General features: G+C 36.3%; 2 protein-coding genes across 2 annotated transcripts; one reads left to right on the top strand and one right to left on the bottom strand.

Annotated features, from left to right (window-relative positions):
* Window positions 1-3,848: 3,848 nt before the first annotated feature.
* Window positions 3,849-6,436, top strand: LOC107462621 (D-amino-acid transaminase, chloroplastic). Its single transcript, XM_016081242.3, has 5 exons — window positions 3,849-3,972; window positions 4,108-4,160; window positions 4,415-4,590; window positions 4,712-5,385; window positions 6,095-6,436. The coding sequence occupies exons 1-5, from the start codon at window positions 3,939-3,941 to the stop codon at window positions 6,193-6,195; spliced, it is 1,038 nt and encodes a 345-aa protein (XP_015936728.1). The 5' UTR covers window positions 3,849-3,938; the 3' UTR covers window positions 6,196-6,436.
* Window positions 6,437-6,800: 364 nt separating this feature from the next.
* Window positions 6,801-15,329, bottom strand: LOC107462575 (uncharacterized). Its single transcript, XM_052253389.1, has 21 exons — window positions 15,037-15,329; window positions 14,374-14,520; window positions 13,188-13,244; window positions 12,863-12,890; window positions 12,655-12,777; window positions 11,936-12,047; window positions 11,380-11,417; window positions 11,201-11,254; window positions 10,666-10,734; window positions 10,411-10,527; window positions 10,261-10,292; window positions 10,056-10,133; window positions 9,620-9,763; window positions 9,286-9,547; window positions 8,907-8,990; window positions 8,654-8,821; window positions 8,342-8,445; window positions 8,122-8,254; window positions 7,505-7,629; window positions 7,241-7,414; window positions 6,801-7,109 (listed from the first exon to the last, which is right to left on the bottom strand). Exons 2-21 carry the CDS (start codon window positions 14,466-14,468, stop codon window positions 7,070-7,072), a joined length of 2,037 nt encoding a protein of 678 aa, XP_052109349.1. The 5' UTR covers window positions 14,469-14,520; window positions 15,037-15,329; the 3' UTR covers window positions 6,801-7,069.
* Between the last annotated feature and the right edge of the window lie 1,026 nt (window positions 15,330-16,355).

Here is a 16,355-nt window from a genome sequence, read left to right as displayed (position 1 = left end):
TCGAATCATCCTTATTCGAATTACACACACGAACAAACCCATACTAGTTCGAATTGGAGTGATTCGAACTAGCACCTGGTTTCTTGGCCCATAGTAATTCGAAGCATACTGATTCAAATTACTAACAAATTAGCAATCCATGGTATTTTGAATTGCCCCAATTCGAATTACAAGTAGTTTGCCTATAAATAGAGTTCGAATTAACCTCATTTGAACCACTATTCCAAACCCATGCCCTACCAAATTTCAGAGAAAAGGACCCCGTACGACTCCAACAACGACTTGAGCAGAATATTTAGCCGATAGGGGATAATCTGGACCGACTTTATCGTTTGGATGGAGTAGCACATATAGTTGATATATATATATATATATCTTTGGTTATTTTAGAATGGTAGTCATTATGTACCGTTGCTAAGTTAGATAGGATTACCATATAAGTAGTTTTGTTAGTGGTTTTTTAGTGGTTTTGTTAATGGTTTTGATAGTGAATGATGTTAGTGGTCTTTTTAGTGAATGATGTTAGTGGTTTTGTTATTAGTTTTAATAGTGAATGATATTAGTGGTTTTTGTTAGTGGATTTGTTAGTGATTTTGTTAGTGGTATTGTTAGTGGTTTTGTTAGTGAATGATATTAGTGGTTTTTATATTCTGGTACATTCTGTTTGCAGCCCCAACAATGTATTTCGAGCATGCGACGGCAGCAGGGTATGCGTCTGGACGAGAGGTACATTTCGTACTTGTAGATGGCCGGCTTATACCATCTTGCAAGGCTGAACGAGAGATGGTTCATATTGTATGAGTCCCTGGTCGGTGCGTTCGTTGAGCGCTGGCGTCCGGAGACACACACGTTTCATATGCCGTTCGGGGAGTGCACTATTACATTGCAGGACGTGGCGTACCATTTAGGACTGTCGATCGATGGACATTATGTTAGTGGTTGCCTGATAGATTTCCAGACGTACGTCCAGGGTGGTCGGCCAGCTTGGGTGTGGTTCTAGGAGTTGCTGGTTCCAGGAGACATTTGGAGAACTTTTTGAGGGAGCGACGAGCCCACAATTAGGAGGTATGCCCGGACCTATATCATGATGCTATTAGGGACTCATCTATTTGCCGATAACTCCGGCAACCGCATTCACATTAGGTGGCTCCCATACGTAGCTAGAATTGAGGACATGGGTGGGTACAGCTGGGGATCCGCTGCTCTCTCGTGGTTATACCGGTGCATGTGCCGCGTGGCGAACAGACATATGGTCAAGTTAGCCGGACCGTTACAACTATTTCAGTTATGGATCTTCTGGCGGTTTTCTGGATTTAGACCCCTAGATATGATACGTTCAGCTGGCCCTTGGCCTTGAGGTACTATTAATTTATTATATTAATCAACCATGTGCACACGTTCCCAAATTCAGAACACTTCCCAACGTACCTGCGATAATCAGACTCCACCACTTTCTACTATATCCCGCGTCGGATGCTATACGTCTTCACGCTTAACACACCTTCTCTTTATCCTGAAACTACTGACCAACCTGAAACTCTGTAAGACCTCCAGTACCCTGGGTATCTCTAGCACCAAATCTACGGAACCCCCTCCTGTCTCATGGCATCCAAGTCCAAAGATGAAAGGTGCAGAGGGTACTGCTGAGTAGGGGTGTGCATGGACCAGGTGAAACCGGGTTTGATGTGACTCAGACCCGACCCGAAATATGTATCGGGCCCTTTTTTGAGACCCGAACCCGACCCTAGACCCGATGAAACCTATACCCTTTCGGGCCACAACTATACCGGGTGAAAATCGGGCCGTTAACATTATATTACCTTGATACCTTCTTGTAAGTTAGCATGTAAAAATATCCAAATTTTCAAGACTCCAACCATTATTTGACATGGTAAAATTCACTTAGAAAAATATAACAAGAACAAACTCTTCTCTAAAATTAAATCATAACCGTAATCAATACTAATATTGCCTAATAACACTAAATATTTAAATCAATACAAATAATACAATATTATGCATTAGTCTAAATTCTTATGCATTTTAAATATAAAACATTAACTTATAGTCTTATATATAATGACTAATAACACAAAATATTAAGGTTTACAATACTTAAATTTCACATAATAATAGCCACCATCCATCACTAATAATACAAAATATTTATTGTGTATGGTGACCGGGCCACCGGACCGATTGCGGGTGACCCGAGCTATGGCCCGGACCCGACCCGAAATAATGACCAGATCTATTTTTGAGATCCTTACCCGACCCTAGACCCGATGAAATCACACCAAATTAGCCCCTAAAGTGTTCGGGATCGGACCGGGTCTTCGGGCCGGGCCGGGCCATGCTCACCCCTACTGCTGAGTCCTAGAGCTAGAACCATCGCCAGCCCCAGCTGGATTACTCGCTGCAATGTCATCGCCACTGTCATCAGCAATGAGGTCAGGCTCCACATCATCCAGCAATGCATCACCCATCCCAGCCGGTGTCCCACATTGTAAAGAAATCGGTACCCTCTCCACCACCAATGCAGTTGAGATCGACGGCGAACAACGGGGACGCGACAGGCTCGTCCCAAGGTGCATTCACAGGCACGAACGAAGATGCACCAACAAGTCTCGAGCTAGAACCGGCTACCGTGCCTAGAGTTTGGGTATTCCGGTTCGAACCTCCCGAGTTAGATACCACATCAACCAACTTTGTCAACAGCTCAGGTGTCTGGACCTCGGAAAACTGCCGACGACAATGGAACAGGACCTGCAAATCCTTGTTACTCCCTATAATGAAAGAATCGTACTTCACGTCATCTCTAAGCAATGAGATCGGAATGCAATCTTCTGAATCCTTTTCACGCCTTGCAGCCCAAGTTTCTGTATTATAGAATTCAAGAAGTTATCGAATCTCGTCGTAGGTCTCATAAAAATACTCAGAGGATCTTTATCAGTGAAATTCACACCAGAGCGTGTTTTTCTCTTAATCGTCCCTCTATAATGTACCAACACTACAAAACTCTCCTCACTAGCCATTTTGTATCACTCAAATGAACTCAATTCACGTTCACACCATATTTATACACGTATGGGGCTTTCCAATTCGAAACAGCCAATTTCGAATTATATATGCATAATTCGAATCAGCTAGATTTGAACTGCCTATCGATTTGCTCACCATATAATTCGAATCAGATTGATTCGAACTGTCCATTAATAATTTGAATCAGGGTGATTCGAACTGCCCATTGTATAATTCGAATCAAAGTGATTTGAATTGCCTCCTCATAATTCGAACAACATTTATTCGAATTATTACTGTTTCCGATTCGAGCTAAATTGATTCGAATTATATAGAGACATGCTTTTGGTTGATCCATGTCTCATTTTTCGGTTTGGTTGAATCATGTAATATCTCATCCGAACTGGCTTAATACTGCGATTTGCCCTAAAAATAAATTTGAATAGTTATTAAAATATAAAATTATATTAAATTTTGAAAAAAAAACAATTAACTTTAAAAATATCTTTATAAATATTTTTAAAAACACTTTTAATTTCTAAATACTAAAAAGTAAAGAGAAAACACAAACACCTCTTTAAATTATTTCAAACTAACAACTTTTTCATTTTGTACAAATAACGTTCTAAAATAAATAAACAAAAAATAAGGTATGCAGAATTTTGTATTAAATAGTATAGAAAATAATTTGTAATTATTTTTAACTAGTTTTTAGAAAATTTAATATTTAAAGTAAGGATTTAAGATTTAAAATTTAAAATTAAAAAAATTTAATTTAAAAAGGTTGTGTGATATTGACATGAAAAAGTTCTCCCTATAACTCTACAAATAACAAAGTTAGTAGTGTAAGTGTTTTCCTAATTTGGTTCTCTTCTTTCACCTGCATTAGTTGTGATAATAGGCTCTGTACTTTGTCCATGGAGTCCACTACCCTCTCCCATAGCCCCTCAGGTGAATTTCAAGTTCTTTCACTTTACTATCTTATCAATCATATTCAGATATATTTTAAGACTTGGTTGCATGAACATGTTAACTGTTAAATTTTTAATTTGCATATTTCTTTTTTTTTTCTTTGGGGTACACCAGAGCTTGGAGATCACAGTGATCTTACAGTTCATGTGTTCAATTCATCATCTGAGGTGAGAATTTTGAACCTCAACTCATCCTTATCATCTTGGTTTCTCTAACCAACTTCAGTCTACAAAATCAATGCATTGTTCACACCATGTGTATGTGTATATGTCTGAATGAAATGTTAACTTATTATGTTGCTGAGAATTGAGACCAGGGACTGAATTTGCACTACTGGAATGCAATTCATCATATTGATTGAATTAAGTTTTGCTATGTACACTGAACTCTTTGCAATTTTCATCTTATGTTGCAATATCAGTTGCTTGAAAAGCTTCATCAAAGATGGAGCACAGTGGAGAAAAAACCATACCCGGCTATGTATTCTAGCATATATGGAGGGATCATACTTGATCCAGCTATGATGGTAATCCCGATCGATGATCACATGGTACATAGAGGCCATGGTGTGTTTGATACAGCCATTATTTTAGATGGGTAATGCTAATTTCTTGTTTTTACTGCAAATTCAACTCAGTATCAAGATATGTAACACATTTGATACCAAACACTTGTTTTTTTCTTTGATCTTGGTGTTCACATTGCTTGTCCTTCCCAGATACCTCTATGAGTTGGATGTACACCTCGACCGCATCCTCAGATCGGCCGCCAAAGCAAAGATATCCTTGCCTTTTCCTCGGTCAACGCTTCGCAGCATTCTTATACAGCTAAGTGCAGTCTCAAAATGCAAGAAGGGGACTCTAAGATACTGGCTAAGTGCAGGCCCTGGTAATTTCTTGCTCTCATCATCAGGGTGTCCAACACCTGCATTCTATGCAGTTGTCATTGACGACGATTTTTCCCAGTGCAAAGAAGGAGTTAAAGTGATCACTTCTACAGTGGCAATGAAACCACCTCTGTTTGCCACAATGAAGAATGTGAACTATCTTCCCAATGTCCTTTCAGTAATGGAAGCTGAAGAGAAAGGAGCATTTGCTTCCATTTGGGTTGATGAGGCAGGTTATATAGCCGAAGGTCCAAATGTGAATGTTGCTTTTATAACTCAAGAAAAGGAACTACTCATGCCATTGTTTGATAATATTTTACATGGTTGCACCGCTAAGAGGCTTCTAGAACTCGCTCCGCAGTTGGTGGAGCAAGGGATTCTGAAAGGGGTAACAACCAAGAATGTGACTTTGGAGGAAGCTAAAGGTGCTGCTGAAATGATGTATGTGGGAAGCACACTTCCTCTGTTGCCCATCATCATGTGGGATGATCAACCCATTGGCAAAGGTAAGTTAGTAATAGTAAGGGTTAAGTACTATTTTTATTTTTATGATTTTGGCTGAAAATTAAAATTGCCCATAAAGTTTTTCGGTGTTCAAAATTGTTCCTAACATTAATTTTAGTTTTAAAATCATCTTTCTGGTCCCAAACATTTTTTAAAAGACAAAATTACCCCTTCGTTTCTTTTTCTTTTTCTCATTCCCGCAAAATCCTTTATCCATCCATCCTTCATCACTCACAATGTAACAAAAGAAAACACCCAACAATATGGTTATTTGAAGTCCTAACACAGATTCTCTGCTATTGAACTTGCATTGATGTTAGGCCTTCAAGCAACCATGCTGTTGAGTGTTTCCTTTTGTTACGTTATGAGTGATAAAGGATGAATGGAGGGCTTTGCAGGAATGAGAAAAAAGAAACGAAAACAGTACTTAACTTTTAATAGTCTATTTATGTTGCATCAATATGTTCTTGTATCAACATGATATGAAGCCTTTAAATTTGGATACTATCTTTGTCATAACATCAATCAATTCAGGAATTAAATTGTATGTGTTTTCTAATTCAGGGATGAATTGCAACACCCCAAATGTTTTAGGCAAAAGTTGTAGGTTTTCTTCTCATTATGTGTGACAAGTAACAACCAATGGAATGTTCAGTGTTAGAACAATCCACTTTTTCCTTTTTCACTTATTCAAGTTTTTATCTTTATCAGGACAAGTTGGGGAATTAACAATGGCACTCTCTGATTTGCTATGGAATGATATGGTAGCAGGCCCAGACACAAAGAGAATACCAGTTCCATACATTGAGTGAAGCTTCAAACTTGTGTGAAATTAAAGGCTTGGTGGAACTGCTTTCTCCTTATTTATCTGTCATGTTCCTCAGAAGTGCTTCTTGTTGCATAGAATTTGCCAAGAGGTGGTTTGTTGTATTTGTATTTGGTGTTGGTGTTCTAAGTATCTGTGAACAAGTTTGGAAGTGAAGCTGCACAAGTTTCCTCTCTGAACAAAATTTATATGCTGCAAATAAATGCATTCAACTCTTTCATGTTTCATCTTGTTGAAGAAAAGATTCTGAGTGCAGTGTTACCACAAACACTTTTCGAGTTTTAAGCATGCTTCTATGGCAATCGGTTATGTGCATAACATTTATTTTCCTAAAAAGCTACAACAACAGAGTTATCTAAATATGAATTTGTCTCATCTCACTTTTCTATATTCACAGATTGGGAACATAACTCAAAAATATATTAACCACCTTTGCACTAAAAAATAACCTTCTCTTGTAGCAACCTTTGTGGATTTTCTTTTTTAGTTACACTGACCAGAATCATCTTTAGTTGCTGCAAAAATATGATTCATTCAATAATCTTAACAGCCTAATCACGCAAACCCCTTATGGAAACTACAGAAAAATAATGAAAAAGAATAAAAGGTATTGGATTATTATCCCAAAATGCAATAGACATATTAGTCAGTTACAATTTGGATGTACCTAAGAAAACCCTCCAATTATACAGCTTTGAAGTAATTATGACTAGAAGACAAAACTTTTTCTATAACAATAATAATAATAAATAGAAAAGGGGGGAAAAAACAATTTGTTACAATGATATATGTACATTTTAATTAGAATAAATGCATAAACAGCGAGTTGAAACACAATATAATTTGTAATATAACTCTCCTTAAGATTGGTTTAGATCACGTGAGCTTTGACCCTGCCATCTGAGACACAAAAATACCAAATATTTCATGTCATATAGAGTGAATATAGCTGTGCTCTTTGTCTCATTAACAAGTCACCAGTTCCAACCAACAAATTCAGTTCTATCTTTTCAAGAATGAAGTTTATTCACCTTGAGAGAAGAAATCTGGCTAGTGGGCTCAAATTGCTATTTTGATGGATGTCCTTGTTCTGTTGTTTCCTCCGGCTATCGGCTTCGGTGTTTCGTGTGTCTCCGGCTCCCTTGGTCTTGCTGAATAGTTGGCCTGCTAGTTCCTGCAGGTCCTTCAATGAATCTTCCTTTGAACTGCATGTATATGATAAGACAATTAGATTCCTTTACTTCGCTTTATCGGTTTGCATGATGAATGTTGATAAAGGACAAAAGAAGGCGAACCTTGCCAACCGCTGAAGCAACTTTCTGACAAGAACATCGCAGGATCTTGGCCTTGTGCCCTCCATGTTTACGAGAGAACTGATAACCGCTCGCACAATTGCCCCTTCTGGATCATTAGCAATGGTCTGCATCAAACAAACATCAATGGCCTCCACAGTGAACATAAACATGCTACTATAATTAAAAGTTACCACAAATTTGAAAAATCTATTCTAGCTTTGAATTTGTCAAAGTATACCAAAATGAAGCAAAAGAAAAACCCAACACTGAAGAAGTTTCTTTAAAATCAGTCATATTTTATTTAGTCTTGCTTTCTTTTTCAATTTTTTTTTTTAAAAACAACAAAACAACAATAAAGCCTTATCCCACTGGGGTTAGCTACATAGATCAGGCGACGTGATCTATCATATATCATGTCTACAGTGAGATTGTTTACACGTAGATCTCTTTTAACCACCTTGTATATGTCTACCTTCCGAAAATCAATACTACTATAATTGAAAAAAATAAATAAATCTAATTGACCAAGCAGTGTAAGATGTTCTATTTGACATCGCAAATTTGGCTATCAACAATATCGTAACAATAGTAACGATAAGATCTATGCATGGATTCACCTCTTTTAGTGAAGGAGCGAGCAAAACTGATAATGGCACAGAGGATGACATAACTTTAGCACTCTCTTCATCATCACTGGCATATTGTGATCTTGACATGCCCTTTTGAGGATCATGGTATTCATGATGTGATCTGAACAAAGAAAGAAGTTCCTTGAGAATTTACAACCACACCCTTATTCAGCAACAGAAATTACCAGCATTATTGCTATGCATGTACCTTGAAGAATCAGAACTGCCTGCCATTTGGTCTCTCTTGCTTTCTTGTATATTGTTGAATTTTCTCTCTTTAGCATTTGCTTTCCTTAGGATAGCAGCCTTTGCCTATAACAAACGGTCAAGAAAATGCTGTTTATACATCAACACTAAAATAAAAATGTATTATTAACAAAAAATGCTCATCTTTCCCTGAATTAATTAATTAGCTCGGGAGATTCCTTTATTTCTACCCAGAAGAAGTTTCTGATTAAATAGAAATGCAAAGGCAAAGTATGATTGAAATTCACAACCGGCACCACAAACAAATTCACACCTCAGCAAGATTTGCAGCACTATCTTCCAGTGAAGTAATAGAATTTCTGTCGTTAAGTCCCTTGCGGGACCTAGGTGTTTGTGAAGAATCAGAATCATCATTCTGGTTACGCAAGACAACAGTTCCACTGGTAGAAGCATCTTCAAGAGAAGCATAGCTGCTGCTAGACTATATAACAATAAAATTAAGCGACTGAACAGAACAGCAATAGGAACTAATATTTCTCATCAAAATAACTGAGCTTGAACCATACCTGGGAGCTTTGGCCACGAACTACTGATGGCCTTGATGCTTTTGGAGATCGAATTACGACAGTTCCTGATCCATTCCCTTCATCCTGCACATTGAAGACTGCAAAAGATCAAAACATGTTCAAGTTTGAAATGAAGTTCCACTAAGTTCTCCAGAAATATCATCTTCACAAGTTGAATTACCAACACAGACAGGTTAGTTGTTTTTGCCAGCAACATGTGTAATGTGACATAGCATGGATAGAGACGATTAACATTAATATATATCCAACAAACAACCAAAATCACCTAAAGATTCCCCTTAAGAACATATAACTACTCTCTGTTATTTGATTTATTAACTACTTCATTAGAAACAGTCACATAGTACGAATCATTTACATCTTCAAGATGATCATCCGGATCCTCATCATGATATGTAACTCTAAGATCCTTTCCGAGTGAACTTTCAACTGACTCGTTTAGTGCACTTCTACTGACAGTTCCCCCTTGATAGCCACTCTCCGGAGCTTTTCTTTGGGTAACCTGATTTTGTGAAACAGGTGGTCGTGCTACACTACGAACAGTACCGCTACGAACAGTGCCTTGTGACCCACCAATGTTGAAGTCCCATCCAGCACTTTTTACAGTTTGACCCTGACCACTGCAACATTGGAACCATCAATTAAAAGTTCAGAATGTAAGAGAAGAGACAATACAAACGATCATAACATACCTGGTTCTACTAGTTTCTTCAGCTCTAACATCTCTAGACACCTTCATAGTATCAGAAGCCTCACCTATCCCTCTTGGGACTTTTTTAACAGTCCCCGGATCATCTGCCCCCGGATCATCCTTTATGTGGTACTTTGGACGCTCCCTATCATAATAACACAAGGCATGGTAGTGTCAACCACAAGCTGGGAACGAGATTTTCGATTTTCTGGAAACAGAAAACATGCTATCTTGCACAAATGCACAGCAAAAGGACACCTTTAAAATTCAGCCATTCTTTTACTTATGATATATTAACATAAGAAGGGATAATTCAAAGGACTATCAGATAAACAATATTAATAGCCATAAACAAGAAAAACAAATAAAAATATATAAATTCAATATAGCAAGATTTTCCCATCATGAACATCCAAAAGTAGGATGATTTTTTGCACCTTATTCTTTCTGCAAGCTTTGGACTCTTCCTAGCATTCCGAATAAGACGGTGTTTGAGAAGTTCCTTAGCACTTGGCCTCTGGAATTGGAGCCATTAAAAGGGGAAAATAATGAAGAGACTGACAGAAAACAAATTTTGTGAAAACAAAAGGCACCGAGTTGAAGAAAAAATAGAAGTATTGCTGGGTGTTTCATGTAAGATGCATAATCAGGGGACGAGAAAAATGCTCATCTAACTGCACAAAAGGACCATTACATTTCAACTATTTTTGTACCGGGAAAAATAATATATTCAAAATTTATTGATTCAACATATTCAAAAAATAGAAAATATTGATATTAACTAAAGACAACCTGCGGAGGATTCTCTCGAGGTATGATAAAAAGCACTCTCATGGGATGAAGATCGGCAAGTGGAGGCTCCCCTTTTGCCATCTCAATTGCAGTGATCCCCATAGACCAGATATCTGCCTGCATAAACAGAATACCACACTGATGATTCTAAATGTCCACAAAAGAAAAAAAAGGGAATACACATTGAAAATAAAGCCAGAAGGACGGAACCAAAGAAAACTTAACAAAAGACATTCAGAATAACTATTAAATGACCTTCTCATTATATCCTTCGGAATTCTGAATAACCTCTGGTGCCATCCAGAAAGGTGTTCCTACAAATGTCTGTTGTTATAAAGCAAATTAGCACATCGATTCCAACAAAAAAGTACTAATTTAGAACTCAAAAGTGATATTTAAAAAAAAATTCAAAATTCAAAATTCAGTGCAACATTATACACATGAGTGTACTACTTTCAGTTTGCCAAATTAATATTACATCAAGAAAAAATATGTTGCACTATTTTTAATAAAAAGAAGAAATATTGTTAACAAGAGGATATTACGAAGAGCACGGAGGACCGGAGATCCTCAATAGAAAAAGCAGATAGCAAAAATATGTTGGGAATCTAGTTCTTCCACTTTGGGAATCTACAAATGGATTTGCACGATTAAAAGAACCGAATGATTCAAGGAACAAAATGAAACAATATACATCAGTTTCATTAAAGTGTAATGAGAAAACAGATTATGTCAATAACTCATACAAAAGAAAACAATAAAAGATTACACCCTAATGAAATATGTTTACCTTTCTCCTTGATATGGTCCTCGTGAGCTGTGCAGAAACACCAAAATCTGCAACCTAGAGACATAAAAAAGAAAATTCAAATGCAAGTATGTCCACATCTCAAATTATTATTTATAACATTTTCAAGTGATTAATACTCTATTTCATTAAATTATAACTACTTTCAGAGTAACACATACCTTTACATCACCATTCTCGGTCAATAAAATGTTTGCAGCTGCAAAATTAATATGGAAATGCTGTCAGATATGAAGTTAATGCAAATTGTAAAACTAATGGAAAAAAAAGAGTAAAGTATAATTTTTGTCCTTGAAGTTTGTCAAAAATTTCAAAAATACCTCTAAGTTTTATTTTGTTTCAATTTTATGCCTAAAGTCTTTTATTTGCATCAAATATACCATTGACAGCTAAATTTTCCGTAAGTTTAGGACCAATATAGCAATAATGCATGAAAACTATGTCTGATTTGCTTGTGTTGAAGGTTTATTCTTGTAAAATTGTTGTTGAATTGGACCTAATTTTTTAAAAAATTAGTCGAGGAGTATATTTGATGTAAATCGGAAACTTTTGAGACAAAATTGAAACAATAAAAATTAGAGGTATTTTTGAAATTTTTAACAAACTTTAAGGACAAAAATATACTTTACCCAAAAAACAAAAAACATGACAACAAGATTTTGTATGGAAGTGTGAAATCAAAGTAAAAAAGAATTAAAATGCAGAAGTTGCAAATACCTTTAATGTCTCTATGAATTTTTCCTTCAGTGTGTAGGTAATCAATTGCATGTAGCAAGTCACGTAGAATGCAAGCAATGGATGTTTCATCCAGTGGAGGACCGGATTGAAGCTACATAAGCAAAACCAGCATAACTCATGTTGCTTGACAAAAAACAGGCATCATATATTGGGAAGTATTATTACAGATAAGAAGTGATAAATTGTGGCACACAAAAATTGACCATTCAAATTAAAAAATATCGAAGTCCTAGTAACCATGTTGTTATTAATGAGAGATGGTTGTATTAAAAATATGGTAACCTTAACAGAAATTTGCAACAAAACCAGTTATATGTTATATTATTTCATTGGTGTTTGATGATCAGGAAGTTCTGAATGTTTGTATGTAAATTTATAACCATTTTTTTTGTCTCGAGATTATTATTCAAGATATCTAGTGACCATTTCATTATCCTGTTCGCCTTGGTGTGAAGTGTTTCGTTTTCTTTTGTTCTCTGTAATTTTCTTCTCATTTCTATAAAATGGATCAGAGATGTGATAATGTTATCCTTGTCTTGATAAATTTCTTAAGAATACATGGCACAGCTAAACTGTTAAAGTATGAACACACGATGCAGTTGAAGTATAAACAGTGAAAAATTCTCTAATAGAGGCCAATTCCTGAGGAACACAAACTTCTTACTGAAAATATAGAAACATGAAGAGGAGTAACCTACTAGATCAGCGACAGAGCCGCCAGCCATGTATTCCATTATTATCCAGAGTTTAGTTTGATTGAGATAGGAACCATAGTACTCAGTGATGTATGGAGATCGGCATTGTGACAGAACAGAAATTTCCTGCAGAATTAAATTGATGGAGAATGAAATTAATCATTGGGTACAACAAACGTGGAGGAAAGTTTAGTAATATATAAAATTATACCTTCTGAATATCATCAATTTCATCCTCCCTGCAAAAAAGGTAGAAAGAAACAAAAGACGAGTCAGGAAGTACTAAATCTAAATAAGAACAGCTCAATAGCATAAGAATTGAGTGTAACACAGCACCAAAAAAATGATGTCAACGTTAAATATTAAATACCAATGAGACCCACTCGATTTGCTATGTAACTTCATAAGAATGTAACAAAAGAGTGAAATGCATATTATACAGAGTCAAAAGGCTTCCAGGGTCCATTCAACTCATAATGATCACCTTCAAAGTAAGCAAGAATAATTTAAAAGAATAGAAGGGGGACACCACTTACGATTCTTCCAAATCAATTACTTTGATAGCAACTTCTTTGTTAAGCTCTCTGTCAAACCTGGGAACAAGTAGTAAAAACCAAGTGAAAACAACTCATTGTCCATGACATTGGTCTTGTTAACAAAACATGCAAGCATAACAAAAGACTAGTTCTTTAGACCAAGTCTTACATAATTTTTTATTGTATGTTAATTATCCCATTGGCAAAATACAACAAACACAACTAATCTTTTGAAAGTTCAACTGGAGTATTAAACTTTTTCCCCCTCTTGTAAGAATTCTATAAACAATATCCACAAACTAGTTATTTGAGATACTGTGATCCATATTTGCCGGTAAATTATCACCTCAAAAATGATAATTGAACAGCAGTTCAACCATGCAGAACACACTCATTTAATTTGCAGTGAATAAAGGGTTGCAATGAACATGACTCAGGAATATTGGTCCCACTGGTCTCACTAGTTATGTGCAGATTAAATTAGTTAAGTAAACAGAACTATAAACTACTCTCAATAAATAAGAGCAGCAGTACCAAGCACAAGCATGCCTGGCAACCAATATCTGCCGGCTAAGGAAGCTCTCTAAGAACTCATGACATGATTTGTTAGAAAACTAGAAATAAATTTACTAATAGTATAATTCACAGGCTGCCATACCAGTATGATATAAGCATAAAAAAATGACACCTAACTTCTGATGAAACAAAATAAAACAGAAATAAATTTACCAATTAATAATGCACAGATTGACATATCAATATGATCTATGCATCAACCAATGGCACCTGACTTTTGACAATACACAAGAAATGTAAACAAGTTCAATCGTTATGCTTTACTTTGTCTTTGGGGCTTCACTTTCCAAAATCCGGAGAAAGATTACAAACTAACACTTGGTAGGAATAAGGAATCATCATATACATTTGCTCTCTTTTCTGTTACATTTTATGTTTATAAAAAAGAAACAGTCACCAAGTCCTTTTTATCTTGATGGCATGTATCTTAAGCTCGCATCCAATGAGGCTCTTTACTCAACAGTCACACTAGATCAAATTGCAGATTCATTTCATTGGGGAACCATTTACTATCAAATGAGTATTCAGATTAAAAAATCTTATTTAACAAAATAATTCTCAACATTAAACATGCAGAAGCAAGGAGGATTTGAACACAATGAGCACATACCCTTTATAGACATCACCAAATGATCCCTGCCCAATAAGCTCCAATGCACTGAACCTTGATCCTGCTGCCTCAAGTAAACCTGCTATGTCAGCCATGCTTCTCAGCAGCAAATCTCCTCAAGCTTTATAACTATCTACAACCGCACATCTGAAACACCAAACATGACACCTGAGAGGCACGTGCTGATGAAATCCAAATGCAAAGGAATGCACACAGCCAGAAAAGGAAAAAGAAAAAGCCTTCAAAAATGCCAAATTTGAAGTTTACACAGAGTGTACGTAACTATGTAAGCAACAAGTTAATGAAAATGAACTCACTTTTCATATATTTGCACAACACCAATAACGAAAGAATCAAAATAAATGATATAAGAAAACAAAATCACAATGCAGGGAAACTTTGGACTAAAAGCAAAGCATTTGAGCTATGTTTAGGTTGCAAAATAATTGTTTGGTGGCAAAATTGACTACCCAACAAAGCCCAATGCGCTATGAGAGTGAAATTTCGCAGTGGCGAAAACGAAAGGGGAAAGCGAAAGCGCAACGCCCCTCAAACAATTATCGACAATGGGGTGTTGGAGATTCGAAGGACCCATGAATCTATGTGGCATTCGAATGCGTTGGGAATTAGATAGGGTTGAAAAAATTGGAGATTGAAACTGACCCATGAAGTGAATGAAGGAGATTCTGCAATGGAAGAGGGAAAAGAAGGAACTTTGTGGTGTTAGGAGTAGATCTATTGGTGAATTTTGCGAAGGGGTTTTGTGCTGTGTTGCGTAGTCCCAAGAACGTTGATGGAGTTTGCTCTTCTTCTTCTTCGTCTTCTTCTTTGGAAGAAAGAACGTTGATGGAGTTCTGATTAAAGGCTCTTTGGAAGTTCCAATGGATCGAAAGGGAGACAACTGTGTCTGTGTGTGTTTGTTACTTGTTTAATGTTGTCTCTATTCTTTCCTTCTTTTCTTTTGTTTTTTTCCCTTTTTATTTTTTTGTGTAATTATTTTATGTTAAGATGTTAATTATTGCATCCGATCAATTATGGAGTCTTTTCTTTCTGGGTCGGATCTACTAATTTTGTGGTTCATAATTATGAAAATTTTGTTCAAAAGATTTAAGAGTTTAATATTACTAAGTTAATTTTATTTAGAAAGTAATTATAAAAACCAATTATTTGCATGCCGTGATATACACGACTTTCAAATTAATGAAAAAGAAAAGACTTAAAATTATAGATGATTAAGTCAAACCATTTTTGTAAGAGTAATATTCTCTCTTACAATCCAGATGAGCAAGCAGGTTCGGAAGTAGGTTGATATTAGAGTGGGTCTGCTGCCAAAGTCTATGACTCACGCAATGATTACTTGTAGTTGTGTAAGCAGCTGTTTGGTTGGGAAGAGAGGGATAATTGGCTTTGGCTTTGGCGTCAACTTGTTCCGAAAAAGCATAAGTTTTTGGTTTGGTTGTGTCTTAAGGAGGCTATTCCTACTGCAAGTTTTCGCTTTAGAAGAGGGATGTCGTAATCGGATAGGTGTCCAAGATGTCTTTCTAGCCAGGAATCGATTTTACATTGTATTCGGGATTGCCCAAAAGCTCAGCTTGTCTGGCATAGGTTGGATATTTCTTGTCATCCTTTGGATTTGAAGAGCTGGTTCTTGTATCATAGCAGAGAGCATCCGTTTAAGGGTGTGTTTGGCAAACACGTTGGGAAGAAGAGAAGCCCGTTTGAGCTTTTTGAAAGTTTCACTTTGATGTTTGGCATTTTTATCTTTGTGAACGCAGAATTGATTCTGCCTCTGAACCCACGTTTAGGAGAAGCTCAAATTTGTAGCTTCTGCGTTTCACGTTTTCACGTTTCATGTTTAGGAGAAGCTAAAATATTTCTTTTTTACCAACCATACCCTTCATTTTCTTCTATAAGAATGATACTAGTAACTATTATCTTCACAGTCATTCTTTGTAGTTCTTCCTGCTTCTTCATAATTTTTT

The sequence above is a fragment of the Arachis duranensis genome, chromosome 8 (genome assembly GCF_000817695.3).
Source record: "Arachis duranensis cultivar V14167 chromosome 8, aradu.V14167.gnm2.J7QH, whole genome shotgun sequence".
NCBI classification, from domain to species: Eukaryota; Viridiplantae; Streptophyta; class Magnoliopsida; order Fabales; family Fabaceae; genus Arachis; species Arachis duranensis.
Note: the sequence above shows the minus strand (reverse complement) of the source record. Positions and strands in the feature narration are given on the sequence as shown.